Source organism: Hippocampus comes, unplaced genomic scaffold (assembly GCF_001891065.2).
Source record: "Hippocampus comes isolate QL1 unplaced genomic scaffold, H_comes_QL1_v1.1 scaffold360, whole genome shotgun sequence".
NCBI lineage: Eukaryota > Metazoa > Chordata > Actinopteri > Syngnathiformes > Syngnathidae > Hippocampus > Hippocampus comes.
Window position 1 is genome coordinate 85,175 of NW_017804810.1, and position 13,127 is coordinate 98,301.

Sequence of the window (13,127 nt, forward strand, 5' to 3'; positions counted from 1 at the left end):
TTGGACTTTCATTCATTCAGATGTGGAGCATCGGAGCTTACTTTTCAATTCCCAATTCGAGTGCCTCATTAATAAAAGACGGTGTTTTGCCTGCAATAGTACAACACCACTGGGAAGCCGTGCTTATTAGGAATTTACTTTGCTGCCTGCATGCTTAGTTAAAAATATGAACACGTCGCAAAGCTGGTTAATCAGCGCCAAGTAGTAATTTGAATGTCTGGCTGCTAACGTGAATAAACTCCGCAGTGCTGTGAGCGATGTAAACATGATGTTGAGCTGCAAGCAATTTGTTTTCATCTGGAGGCTTTGCACGCTGCCTTTGAATGTTTCACCGTATTTTCCTGCAACCGCATGTTAGCCTCTGCTTATGTGTGCGTGTCCGAACAGTGCTTGTACGGCAACATGGCAATCTGCGTCGCTGGCTTGAAAGAGAGAATTTGCACTGTTGCATAGGGTACATACAAGAAGATCCAGATGATTACACTCTTAACTGAGCTTTCTGACGAGAGCAGTGGGTGTGGCAACGCGTGGATGTGCTCAGAATTCCACACATGCGGAGGGAGGGAGTTGCATGCAGGGAAGCATGAATAGAATGGTATAGTACACACAGGCATGAAAAGAACACAGAAGTACACGTCATTTCGCAAGATGAAACCATTTCCTGAAGGAATTTTTTTCACCTTTATTTTGGGACGCGTCGACACCCCTCCCGGAGATGTCGCTCCGTTCGGCCGCACGTAACGCACATGTCAAAATACGGCCGCCGCACGCGTCTTACATCAACCGTCCGTCTATGGAATACATCGAATCGATTAATGAAAGCGGGAAGAGGGGCAAAGGAAGTGATTGATGGTGAAATGCAGGCCGCCTGCTTGAAATTCAGCAGCCCTCGTCTTAAAAGGTCATGGGTCGCACGAGAGACATTTGTAAGCACAGCAGCCTCTTTTGGGTGGGCTCTCTGTTGTCATGTCAGGAATAGAGGTGCGCTGGTTCACATGCATGTATTCCACTGAGGTGGCTTGGCCTTGTGACGGCGGAAGGGTTAAGTGATGCCAGCAACCAATCATAAATCTCTGGCGCAAGCAGCACACATGACCTGAAGGTCGCTGTTTCATTAACTGTCTTCCTCTTTGATTTTCTCATCCTTCAAGCGCGTCTTCCTCTTCGCTGTGGGCACCCACGTATCTTAGAGGAGGCTAATAGACTTGGGGACGAGCATCCGAGCAAATTCAAACACAAGAAGGGCATCAAACTCATCATCTCGCAGATGACTCTGCAGGTCATTTCATTAAGCACACTTCGATGATATGAAGCGGGCCGGGCAGTCAATAACCGGTTATATCGAGACAGATCATAATGGCCGCTGAGGGGGAACCAAAGTCGCACTGCCGGCACAGAAGTCAGGCGAGTGATCCACTTTCAGAGGCATCAAACTTCCATCCATCCATTTTCGGAAAAGCGCATGTCCTCATTCCGGGTTGCAGACCCTGAAAATCACAACTCGGAGGCAGACATGCCAAACGCTAGCCCGTCATTTCGGACTACAAAAATGAACAAACGGCTATTGGTAAATTATCGTCTGGGCTTTATTCTCAGCAAATATTGTAAAAAATCTTTCAATACAACTGTCAGGCCCATTTTGGTACGTCACCTACAACAAGCTTGAACAAACCAGTACAGTAACATCACAGTGGTTTTTGTTTCGACATCCCGAGGATGAGAAGAGGTTGAGGCACTTCAGGATAGAACGGAGCTGAAGTCAGGCCGAGAATATCTACTCATTGATTAATGGACTGAGATACTGTGGATTTGTTCTTATTTCTCTTAATAGAAGCTTACAGTGTGATAAAGTACCACGGTTGTAAAGCTTCGTATTCATAACAAGGATCATTTGCTTAATATGTAATTCCCACAGACCAGACAAGCGTGGAGCAATAGTGGATGTCAGCACCCTAGGGATGACATCAGAGGATTCTGGGATTGGCTCCAAGTCGTCCGGAAGCCTGATGAGGATAAAAGCTAAAGAAAAATACATGGATTGATGGATACCGTAAACATAGAAGGGAGCATAATGGGGTTGGCTCAGAGGTAAAGTTTGTGACGGGTGAAGACTTGTTGGGAGTCTGTGAAGAAAATCAGCTGCAAATGGTCAAAGGCGGCCAAGGTTCTTGATTTCATTTCTTACAACATGACACATTCTATCGAAAAAGTTGCTTTAAAACTTCTACGTCAAGGTGACTTTCAAAACTTTACTGGACACTTCTCTTATCTCATGAGGCTGATAAAAGGTACGGCTTTGGCACACTCCCAATGTGAGAAACTTCATCATGGATTAAATGTTTCCCTTTTAAATGACCTCTATATTTTTCTAAAATACTTCTAACACTTTACCCATTTTTTTTTCTCTTTTATTAACCTAGAATGTAGCAGAGAGAGGTATGAATTAGCAATGAGGAGCAGTTTGCCATTCTGCAGTAGAAGAGAGATTGTGAGCCTGGCCGTCTCTTAAATCCCAAATCGGTGACCTCGCATGTGGTTGGGATTAATGGAAAAAAACTTCCCAGGCATCAAAATCTTGTTGGAAGTCTTGCCTCAAGAGTGGAAGCTTTCATGGCTGCAAAGTGAGATCTGAGACTCCAAATTTGTATGAACAAGTATGTTCAGGACAATAGCAGTGTTAAAAAAAAAGTAAAGCTCAACATTGTTAAAATGGCTTTTTATTTTCATGCACAAATACTTTCATTGAGAAAGATGAGGACAAATCAGCTACTTGTGAAGCAAAAAGATTCGTCTGTTGAAAACAATATAATAGCGTGTGCATTTTACATTCAAACATTTTGGGGTATTTTGCGATATTGCTTCCCAGTTGAATCCCTCCTCTGCTCTCTCCTCAGATCCAGACTTTGCAGACTTGGGAGTACCACCACCTCTACCCTGTAGGTAGTCTCTCTCTCTCTCTCTCTCTCTCTCTCTCTCTCTGGGAAGATGAGGACAAATCAGCTACTTGTGAAGCAAAAAGATTTGTCTGTTGAAAACAAAATAATAGCGTGTGCATTTTACATTCAAACAAACATTTTGGGGTATTTTGCGATATTGCATCCCAGTTGAATCCCTCCTCTGCTCTCTCCTCAGATCCAGACTTTGCAGACTTGGGAGTACCACCACCTCTACCCTGTAGGTACTTTCTCAACATTTCACATCAAAAAATCAGTAAAGTAACTGTTTCGCGTGAACTATGACAACACTGCTGCTTTCATGTCAATAGAGTTTTTTACTGTTTTATTTAGTTGACCTGACAAAGCTGTGTTTTCTGTTTGTGTGTGTGTGTGTGTGTGTGTGTGTGTGTGTGTGTGTGTGTGTGTGTGTGTGTGTGTGTGTGTGTGTGTGTGTGTGTGTGTCTCAGCATGTCAGTACGACATGGTCGGTCCAGAAGGTATTGTCGAGTCTCATCAGATCACCAGAGACGGGAAGGCTGGCGCCAACGAGGCCGTCGACTGCAAATGGTACATCCGGGCGCCACCACGCTCCAAGGTGAGTCGGCTGCCCTCCTCACTAACTTAACTTTACAGACACTCGCCACTCACCTTGTGAGTTACACCTGCACAGTTGTAGCCATGAGACATATCGACAGTTCCTGTCTTCTACAAAGATAACTAAAAAATGCACAGTCTTCCTCCAAGGTTGAACTATTGGTCCCTCCATCTATTAGCTGAAAGTCTTGAAGTGAAATAACAATTTGTGAAGTATAAGTTCAATCAAAGTGGAAAGACATCCTGAATTCTAACCAGAATTTGATGGAAAACTCATGTTTTGGGCGGCACAATCCTGCTCGCTAGAAAGCTTTATCCATGCTGCACTACATCATTTGAATTTCTTCTTCAGGTGGAATAATAAAAATCAGGTGAAGGAAGAGCAGTTTTACTCCAATAGAGACCAAAATGATGAACATTGGCTGTATCATCTTTTTCAAGGTTCATTTGAAAAATTCTACCCTCAGTCGTATTCTTCAGGAAAGGTTTTTGGTCGGGATACTACAAAGCTTTTTTTTTTGTCCTTATTTATTTCCATTTAATTTCCCGCCACAGGCGCTGAGAAGAGGGTCAGAGGGTTGCATCAGCAAACCTTGATATTACATGAGGGCCATCTGTAGATGTCAGCAGTATCCCATAGTGGCTATTCATGGCTTCGGGGGGGGGGGCTTGCCTCACTGAGGGTCAGACAGTTTGGTCGAAGGGGTTCATGTCGGGTCACTTCCTCTTTCCTAGTTGTCAGGAAGAACAGACGGAGAGAGGAAGAAGCCTTACGGCTTGTTCAATAGTGTTGCTGCGTTCGGCTCTCCGAACAGGGCACTTGCCTCCCTGCTTCCATCTGGTCCACACCATCTATCTATCACTTGTGTTTTGAATGCACCACATACACACAAGCAGGTGTTTTGACACTGCATGGCCACTCCCAATGCACGCGTGCAGCACCGCTTGGCTCACTGTCCTGTGCTGTACAACTTGCTACTCGCCGAACAGGATGGGTTCAAATACAAATTGAAAAAAGAAAAACAAAACGTTACGATGCTGCAGCCTCACGTGCGCACGTTGCCTGATAGCGTCGGCGCCACTGTGATGTATGGCTCCATTTGCTGCTTAGCTCCTATATGACTTATTCCCCAAGTCGTATATCTCCCCAACGCCCTGTTTCCTCGCACAAATATCCTTGAATACTCTGCACGATACGATTCCACACAGCCTGCAGAACTTTACAATCAAGTCGTGCACTTAAGAACAGTGCATTACACAATCGGTGCCTTTGCCAAACACGGTGAAGGTTTTCAAAATACCTTTTGACTAATGTCACGGCACCTCAAGGGTAGAGCTTAGCGGTCTTAAATAAAACAAACAGAAGAAGAAAACGGAAGCAAAACTGCGATTCTAGTTTCCAGCGCTGTATATTTTCTCCTCCCATGATGCTACTATTGGACTGATCTACTACCTCGGTGTGCCAGACAGAACGGCGATGGTAGATAATGACATCCTATACCAGGGGCTCTCATTAACTGCATCGGAGCGCTCCAGAGAGTGCAAGGGGACCCCCAGAGTCAATGTGGGAAAAGAAGGGATGAATAAAATATCCGATTTAACGAAGCTTTTTTTTTCAAAGAATCTTGTGAGGTTCATCTAAAAACATGCAATATGTTGTTGTCCAATAAATTGAGCTTCCATTCATCTCGCATATTGTTAAAATCATAAATAAAGTACATACGTTTAGAACCGATTAAATGTAACTGTCTGTGCCATTTCCCAGAGCCGAGAAGGTCAAGGTGGTCTCGCACGCTTGTCCGAGGCACAGTCGTAGACTTTAAGACCGTGACTCTGCTTTCGTTGATCACCTTTTTGCGAATTTTAACTGAAGAGTCTTCAGCAGTTGTAACGGGCTACAGCTCACCCGCGACGCTAATGTGGACAAGCAACAAATAGTTGGCTAATTCGCTAGGTAAACATCTGCTTTTTTCCTCCAACTAGTCTTAGCCATAAATATCGCCTCATTTCTCTTTCCGCTGCCTTGCACTTTGTGCATCTTTACATGCATTGATCAGAAATATGGATGTTGCCAGCGGCTGCGGTGAACAGCGGGACCTCACCATTACGAGGGCCTTTTAGCCACAGTGTGAACATATTCCTCCACAACTCAGTGATGGATTCTGCTTCATTGCCGGCTGCGGCGGAATCAATAAGCAGGCAGCCTATTTTCCTGCTGGAACCCATCTTCTCGCCTTACAAATTGCCGATGTTATCTATTTGATCCATTGCTGTCATTTGGGTTTGTGATGAAATCAGCACCTGATTTTTCCTCATCCATGGTCCGTCTTGTCCACCGGCATGCGCCATCCTGAAAAATAACAGCCCATTCATTTTTTTTCTTTTTGTTTGTATTATTTGTATGTACAAAACAAGATCTGTCAATCTCAAAAAGTTTATTTGGAGTGATGCTTTAACTACTTAAACAATTACTGGCATTGCATTCTTTTTCAACTTTATTTTTGCTTCTTTTTACCCATTCCTGTCATTTTACTGCAGGGCTTGACCATCCTACTGTCAAACCGACGTGCTCAGAAAATTCAACAACATTAAAATGGGTTATCCTTAAAAATCCATGTGGCATCCTTCCCGGAGGGGAGAGAAAATGTCTTTTGAAGCTCTTCCATCATCCGCTCCTGCCTTCAAGGACTAATAGGGATTTAATCCCCCCTACCCATTGCCGTTGTTTTAGAAATGTCCACGCCGTAGGCAAGACATATAGTGCATGGATGGATGCAACTTTGCATTGCAAACCAGCTCGCATTTCGTCAGCCTGTTGAAACTTAGGGTATCCAGAATGAGTATCCAAAAAGAATAATGCGCTGTTTTGATTGAAACCATCAGAGAGGTTCACTTTAAACAACATGGAGGCGGAATTTGGAATGATTGCACCTCTTGTATTGGCTCTTCCTGGACTGTGTATGGATCTTATCGACACCTATGTGCGACTTATCCGCGATGTGTTTTTTTGCTTTCCATTTGTTCAATTTTTTTTCTTTTTTCTTTTTGACATCCGCCTCACTCGTCACGTTACTGAAGCCGTGCTGAAATCGCAGGCTCTATTATCCATCCCCATCCGCAAGCTTTGGTCTTTGCACGTTTCAAAGTGTCACGTTCTCCTGTCACGCTTTATGAGCGGCCCGACTCATTAACCGTAATGATGGCGGGCTCGGCGCGCAGCCAAGTGGAACCGCGGATGTGATGGGCCGATCTTGTCTTGATGAACGAGTCACGGAGGCTGATGTAAGAAGGGTGGGATCAGGGGGTGCACTTTCTGAATCAGACCTTATTTTTCAAGCATTCCCGAGAGAGAAGGTGAGAGACGTTGTTTTTACCTAGATTGGTTATTTGGTTGGATTTTGGGGGAGTCAGTGAGTTTATTTTGAGTGTTTGACATTTTTCCACTTTGGCGTAGTTTTGTGCAGTGAAAATTGCAATTTCTTGTTCGACATTGTTTTTGTGTTGACTGCTTTCGGTTAAGAGTTTGATTTCCAGTCATGTGTGTCTGCATGTGTGTTTCCTGCCTTGGTCTCCCTTTCTGTATGTAGATCTACCTACGTTTCCTCGACTATGAGATGGCCAATTCCAATGAATGCAAGCGCAACTTTGTGGCGGTGTATGACGGCGGCAGGTAGGACGAGTTGACACAGTTTCAATCTACTTTCAGATGGCTTTTGTAATTGGTGCCTAATCACGTTGTTATCTTCGGGGGTAAAAAATAACAATCCCAGTCTGTGCGCTCCACATTGAGATGAAGAATGTAATATTTGATGTGATGATAAGATAAGTTGCTCTTATCTTTTTCCCGCACCCACTGATAAAACTTTTATTGCTCAAAGTCCTCCAAAACACTGTGCCACCCGCCTTTAATCACAATAACAATGTCATTTAATAACAATGGTGATCATGATATTTATGATTATAATAATGATAATGATAAAACGTAGCTACAGGACTGCAAGCTATGTTTTTTAAGATGGAAAGGTATCCTAAACATCCAGTGAATGATTGATTCTGTGAAAAAAAATATAGATACAAATGTCAACAGGAAATGGGCCGGGTAATTTAATTATAATTTTTTTGTGTGTTGTCGACAGTTGTGCAAGACCATGAGTTATTTCAGAAACAATGGATATGCAATGTCTTCATTTTCAGAAATAACTTGGCCAACATTGCCTGGAGCACGAAGCTAAGCTTTTTTTTTTATATCTTCAATCAGCTTTACTTGCAAATCAATAGCCTCTTCTCAAGATAATATATGTTAAAATCAGATAACGGAAGATTTAAGTGCGGGCTTGGAAACTGTAAGGAGTTGTGTTTTATCTCGGGAGAGGCAATATTCGGCTGTGGTCACCAGTTAACAAATTAAAATGGCCTCCACCAAGACTGAATGTAGTCATTGACATTTACACAATATTCACTGAAAAAGTGTGGGAAATGTTTTTTTTTGTTTGGTTTTTTTTTTTTTTTTTTTACCAACTCCTGAACTTCTTATCTCACCCCAGCTCGGTGGAGGACCTGAAGAGCAAGTTCTGTTCTACGGTGGCCAATGACCTCATGTTGGTGTCGACCTTGGGTGTCATTCGAATGTGGGCAGATGAGGCCAGCCGCAAAAGTCGCTTCCGCATCCTTTTCACGACCTACCAAGAGCGTAAGACTATCTCACGTGACATGATCCACCTACTGTTTATGTGAATGCGCTGAAAAGTCACCATTTTTCGTGACCTTTTCACCAAGTAGAGGCAGGGTGCACTGTTGTCACGACAACACCTCTGCCGAAAGGCCTCCGTCGTGAGAGCAGCATCACCAGCGACGAATGGACAGCTGCACCCGAGAGTGACTCAATTTAGTCTTCTGCTTGTGTCGCACGTTTTAAACCAAGAAAAGAGTGCTCATTGCAAAATGCATGAAGTGCTGTCAAATTTATACATGGAACAGTTCTTTCATTTATTCAGTGACATGATGTAGGCGTGACTGTGTTCATACATTTCGGACCAGCGTTCATGAATAAGAAGTGGATGTATTAAGACCAGTTGATAGCATACTTTGCATCAACATCTAGTTTATTTTAAATGACGAAAAAAAAACAACTGAATGTCATTTATTGAGAACGTCAGGCCGACGATGAGCCCGTTAGGCGACGTTATGTTCCTCCAATTTGCTTACACAGTAAAACTAAAAGTGAAGCTGAGACATTCTCCTCGTAGTAGTGGTTTTTTTTTTTTAAGTTTTGTTAGGCCTTTACGAGTATTGCGCTTTCCCAAAGGGTAACGTCAGCTTTTGGAAAGCTGCTCACTCCCTGAGATGCTTCTGCGGGATGCGCACTATTCCCACATGCAAACATTCAACCATTATCATCTGTGCATGCCCCCAACTGCTTGTACATGTAATTATGGTGGTGTCGTTCAGGTTGACACACACACACACACACACACACACACACACACACACACACACACACACACACACACACACACACACACATACATACACACTACATGTACATTATATATACATTTGAGCTCTCACAGCAAAATTAATATTGACAATAGTCGTAGTAGATTGTTGGAAATGCAAACCGCAAAGCAACATCAACGGGCTTTGCTGCATCAACCTTGTTTGTGCAGACACTGTCTAATTATTCTACTAATTAGCAAATTAATTTGTGCCTCCGGTATCGAGTGGAACACATTAACGTGTGGGCAAAAGGGCACTTTTATCACCGAACGCATTGGTCATAATTTTGTCCAAGAACTATGAGCATCACTCAGTGGCCTCACCCTGATTGGGCTTTGACGAGAGGAGCCTTCAGAGGTGAGAAGCAGAGACTGGGCCCCCTCTACTGGTTATCAACAGCGAGCTAAAGCATTGTATTTGACGCTCGGATATTTGGATTATCCATGACACCTATACTGTTTGTGGAGTCACAGATATTCATAGATCAGAGGCAAAAATTGCAAATATGGGAATTTAACAGTATTTCCATGATTGAAATATAAATATGTATTTGTTGTTTGATTGATGTGTTAGTTTAAAAGGTACCCAGTCAATTTTCAATTAGACTCCATAGAGGAGGGGCGGGCGCGTCTGCCAATGGATAGCCCATTAAGTGTTGGTTCAAATCCAGATCAGAATCCACACCAGAGGAATTTATTTCATCTTTTTGCCGTTGAAGGCATGGATGGATAAAGTGACAACACGGTCGGTCACCTTGGCTGTGTATTACTCCATGATGATGTCGCCTGTAACATTAGTGCACTGATTTTATGACCGCGTCGACTTGATGGCTTGGTCCGCCCTTGCGCCGACGTCATCGACGGGCAGAGTCGTGGGATGACGGCCTGATGATTGCGGCAAGGCCACGCTAAGGGGGAGCCAAGGGGGAGAGATTTGCTGAGAATTTGACGGGTGCTGATGAGAAAGGAGCACCAAACTCAAATGTGGACAAAAGATTTACGAGTGATTCAAGTTGTAGGACATGCCGATGTCATGGACACAATCCACACACATCAAGTAAAAGTGATTTTCAAGATTAGAACAAAACAAGGGATGGCTTTTGGGGGAGCAGACGTATTTGAAATGACTTCCCCTAAACTGATTTGCACATTTTAAGCAGCTTACAGATTTGGTGCCGTTAATAATGATCTGACAGAAGTGAAAAAAAAATCTATATTTTTGGATAGAGTGAGCAAGTGAATGACATTGTTTTCATTTTAATCTCTTCAGTTTCAGGAATAAAAGTGTTTCTGAGTGTTCCTCTTTTGTGTTCCATCTGTATTTACAGCTCCGTGTGATCCAGATGCCTTCTTCTGTCACAGTAACATGTGCATAAACAACACACTGGTGTGCAACGGCCAGCAGAACTGCGTGTACCCCTGGGATGAGAATCAGTGTAAAGGTGAGATGTGTTCATCCAATATCTTTGTACAGGTACCAAATGTTTTAGATGTGGGCCGAAAAGCCTTTTCCTCAAGGAATTATTTTGATGGCGAGTGCCCAAAAAGCGCAAGCCTTGATGACCCTGGGACTCACTCTTACAAACAATGCCTCTGCTCGTGCACAGAGAACACGAAAGCCAACATCCTGGACAACCTGAACAACACAAACGGGACCATCATTGGCGTCACCTGCTGCATTGTCCTTCTCCTCCTCATCATCTCCGTTATCGTCCAAATCAAGCAGCCTCGCAAAAAGTACATCCTGCGGCGTGAGGACTTTGACCCCACCATGTTCCAAGAGGTCTTTGAGCCGCCTCACTACGAGCTGTGCACTTTGCGCAGCGCCACCGCCGCCGCTGCCTCAGCAGACCTCGTGGACCTTGCGGAAGACTTTGAGAACTACCACGCCCTCCGCCGTGCCTCCTCACGCTGCATCCACGACCACCACTGTGGCTCCTCCGCCAACCCGGGCTCGGCCCACATATCCCAGTTGTCCCTCAGCGGGCGAGGGAGCCGCGGGAATCTGAGCGCGCGGGACCTGACGGCGGGCGGCCTCCTCGCGGACCTGCCGCAGCCGCCCATGTCCGTGCGGCCCCTCTTGCCGAGCGCGGCGAACCGTAGGAGCATCTTGGTCATGAAGCACAGCTACTCGCAAGAGGGAGCGGACAACGGATGCGACCTGGACGACGACCTGGATGAAGTTCCCACCACCAGCCACCGGCTTTCACGCCACGAAAAGGCAGTACAGCGGTCAGTATCTCTAGATTTTTGATGAGGGAAGAGCACCGGCCCGAATTTAATGACGTTACGGTTGTGCAATTTAGGCCTGCATGCACTTTTCCTCGCCGCTCCTGACACTTCCACATTGTTACGAGACAACTCTGCATGCGGCGTTAGAACACAGCGGCACAGGTTGCATTGTGACGTGTCTACTGTCTGCAAACTGATGTTAAAGTACAGAGGCGTGACATTTCAGGTTCTGCCTCATTGGCTCTTTGAGCAAACATGAATCAGAGTACAACACAACAAGGGTCTGAGATGCAATCTCAAGGTAAGCCCTCCTCGTCCACCTATTTTGATGATGTCGATTGTTGTGTAGTTCTCATTGGTTGGTCACAGTTTTCTTTGATGAATGGATGTTTTTTTTCCCCGTTTGTGATTTTTACAATTCATTTTTAAATTTACTAAGATGGTTTTCTTGCCTGCAACCATCTGGCCGTTTTGGTGTGTTTGTTTGAACATGGGATGCTCAATTTTACTGCATGTGGTTTTGTTTTGTTTGTTTGTTTTTTTCTGGTGGACAAAACTGGAGACTCAGTGGATGCTTGATCTGCATGGACTTTTTTCTTTAATTTTCAAGCTTGATTTCCATTTGCGACTGGTAATGATGTATTAACCTTTTTGTTTTTCCCCAACAGCAAAAATGAGCAACATATTGTAAAAAGTGACAAGATGTGAGGTTTTATCGTAAACCGTGTTTCGGTGACATCAAAACATACTCTCAAGCCTTGTCAATGGCTGCATTTTAGTTAAGCCCAACTTTCGTATTTCAAAATATATTTTATAGATGAACGCTTGAAATGACACAAGAAAATGGAAAAAGACTTTTAAGGCATCCCGATCATCAATCCAATTTCTGTATCACATATCCTGGAGGAGCTGGAGCCTATCAACCTATTTAATCCATCATTAATGCTGGTTTATAAGCAGCAGTCTGTCATGACAGCCTTCTTTGTCTTTTAGTGTGAAAACAATATTATGTTTAAAAAAATGTCAACTTTAGTTTGTGTGTGTGTGTGTGTGTGCGTGCGTGCGTGCGTGCGTGCGTGTGTGTGTGTGTGTGTGTGTGTGTGTGTGTGTGTGTGTGTGTGTGTGTGTGTGTGTGTGTGTGTGTGCGCACTTATATTCTACATCGTGTCGCATTTTCTTCTATACTTACAAGCTGGTTTGTCTCCTAACAATCGCTGTAGGAAGCTTAATGCCTATGTATAAAACCCGACTTTTCTACTCAGGCAAAATAAGATGTTTTTTTTTTTTTTTTTTTTAACGATCCTTCAGGGCTGGTCTTATTGATTCTTTGTAACAGTATTAATCTTAAATAACAATAAAGCACTGACTTTTTGTTGCTTCGTTCAACTTGTCTCATTATGTAAATCTGTCATGCACGCATGCCGTGGCTCACAGACATAATTAGCGCTTTGAAATGTGTGTTTCTTGTTTGCTTTATGGAGTAGCCCACCAAACTGAAACTTGATGGGTATTTTTTTTTTTTTTTTATCCTCCGGAAATTCACATTGGCTTTAATCAAAAATTTAACTGTGGTGTTGTTAGGATTATGAGGTTAAGACAACAGCCTTGGGGAGGGATCATCTCTTGTAAAATTGGTTTTGGAGTTAAAACCTGCACCAAACATACATGCACTCATGCAAAGCAAATTTGTATGTACGTAAACTCTACACAAAATACTTGCGCACAATCGCATTCTCACTGCAGTTCTTGAAAAGTAGCCTTTCCTCTTGTGACTGGCTGGAAACTGGTCCAGGGTGTACTCCAGCTCCTGCCCTAAGTCACCCTCAGATCACCCATGACCCTAATGAGGACCAATGGGGGATAAAATGGA

At 43.8% G+C, this 13,127-nt stretch overlaps 1 protein-coding gene across 2 annotated transcripts in view; it reads left to right on the forward strand.

Moving 5' to 3' along the window:
* neto1l (neuropilin (NRP) and tolloid (TLL)-like 1, like) overlaps positions 1-13,127 on the forward strand; it is a 34,078-nt gene that overhangs the window by 20,038 nt on the left and 913 nt on the right. For both annotated transcript variants that reach the window (XR_002167427.1, XM_019863338.1), the window contains exons 5-11: positions 2,895-2,936; positions 3,404-3,531; positions 7,118-7,200; positions 8,075-8,220; positions 10,354-10,467; positions 10,633-11,257; positions 11,484-11,558. Coding sequence is in view for 1 of the 2 variants with exons in the window: in XM_019863338.1 (XP_019718897.1) it covers positions 2,895-2,936; positions 3,404-3,531; positions 7,118-7,200; positions 8,075-8,220; positions 10,354-10,467; positions 10,633-11,257; positions 11,484-11,544 (1,199 nt within the window). In the remaining variant the exon portion in view is untranslated. The remainder of the gene's footprint in view (positions 1-2,894; positions 2,937-3,403; positions 3,532-7,117; positions 7,201-8,074; positions 8,221-10,353; positions 10,468-10,632; positions 11,258-11,483; positions 11,559-13,127) is intronic.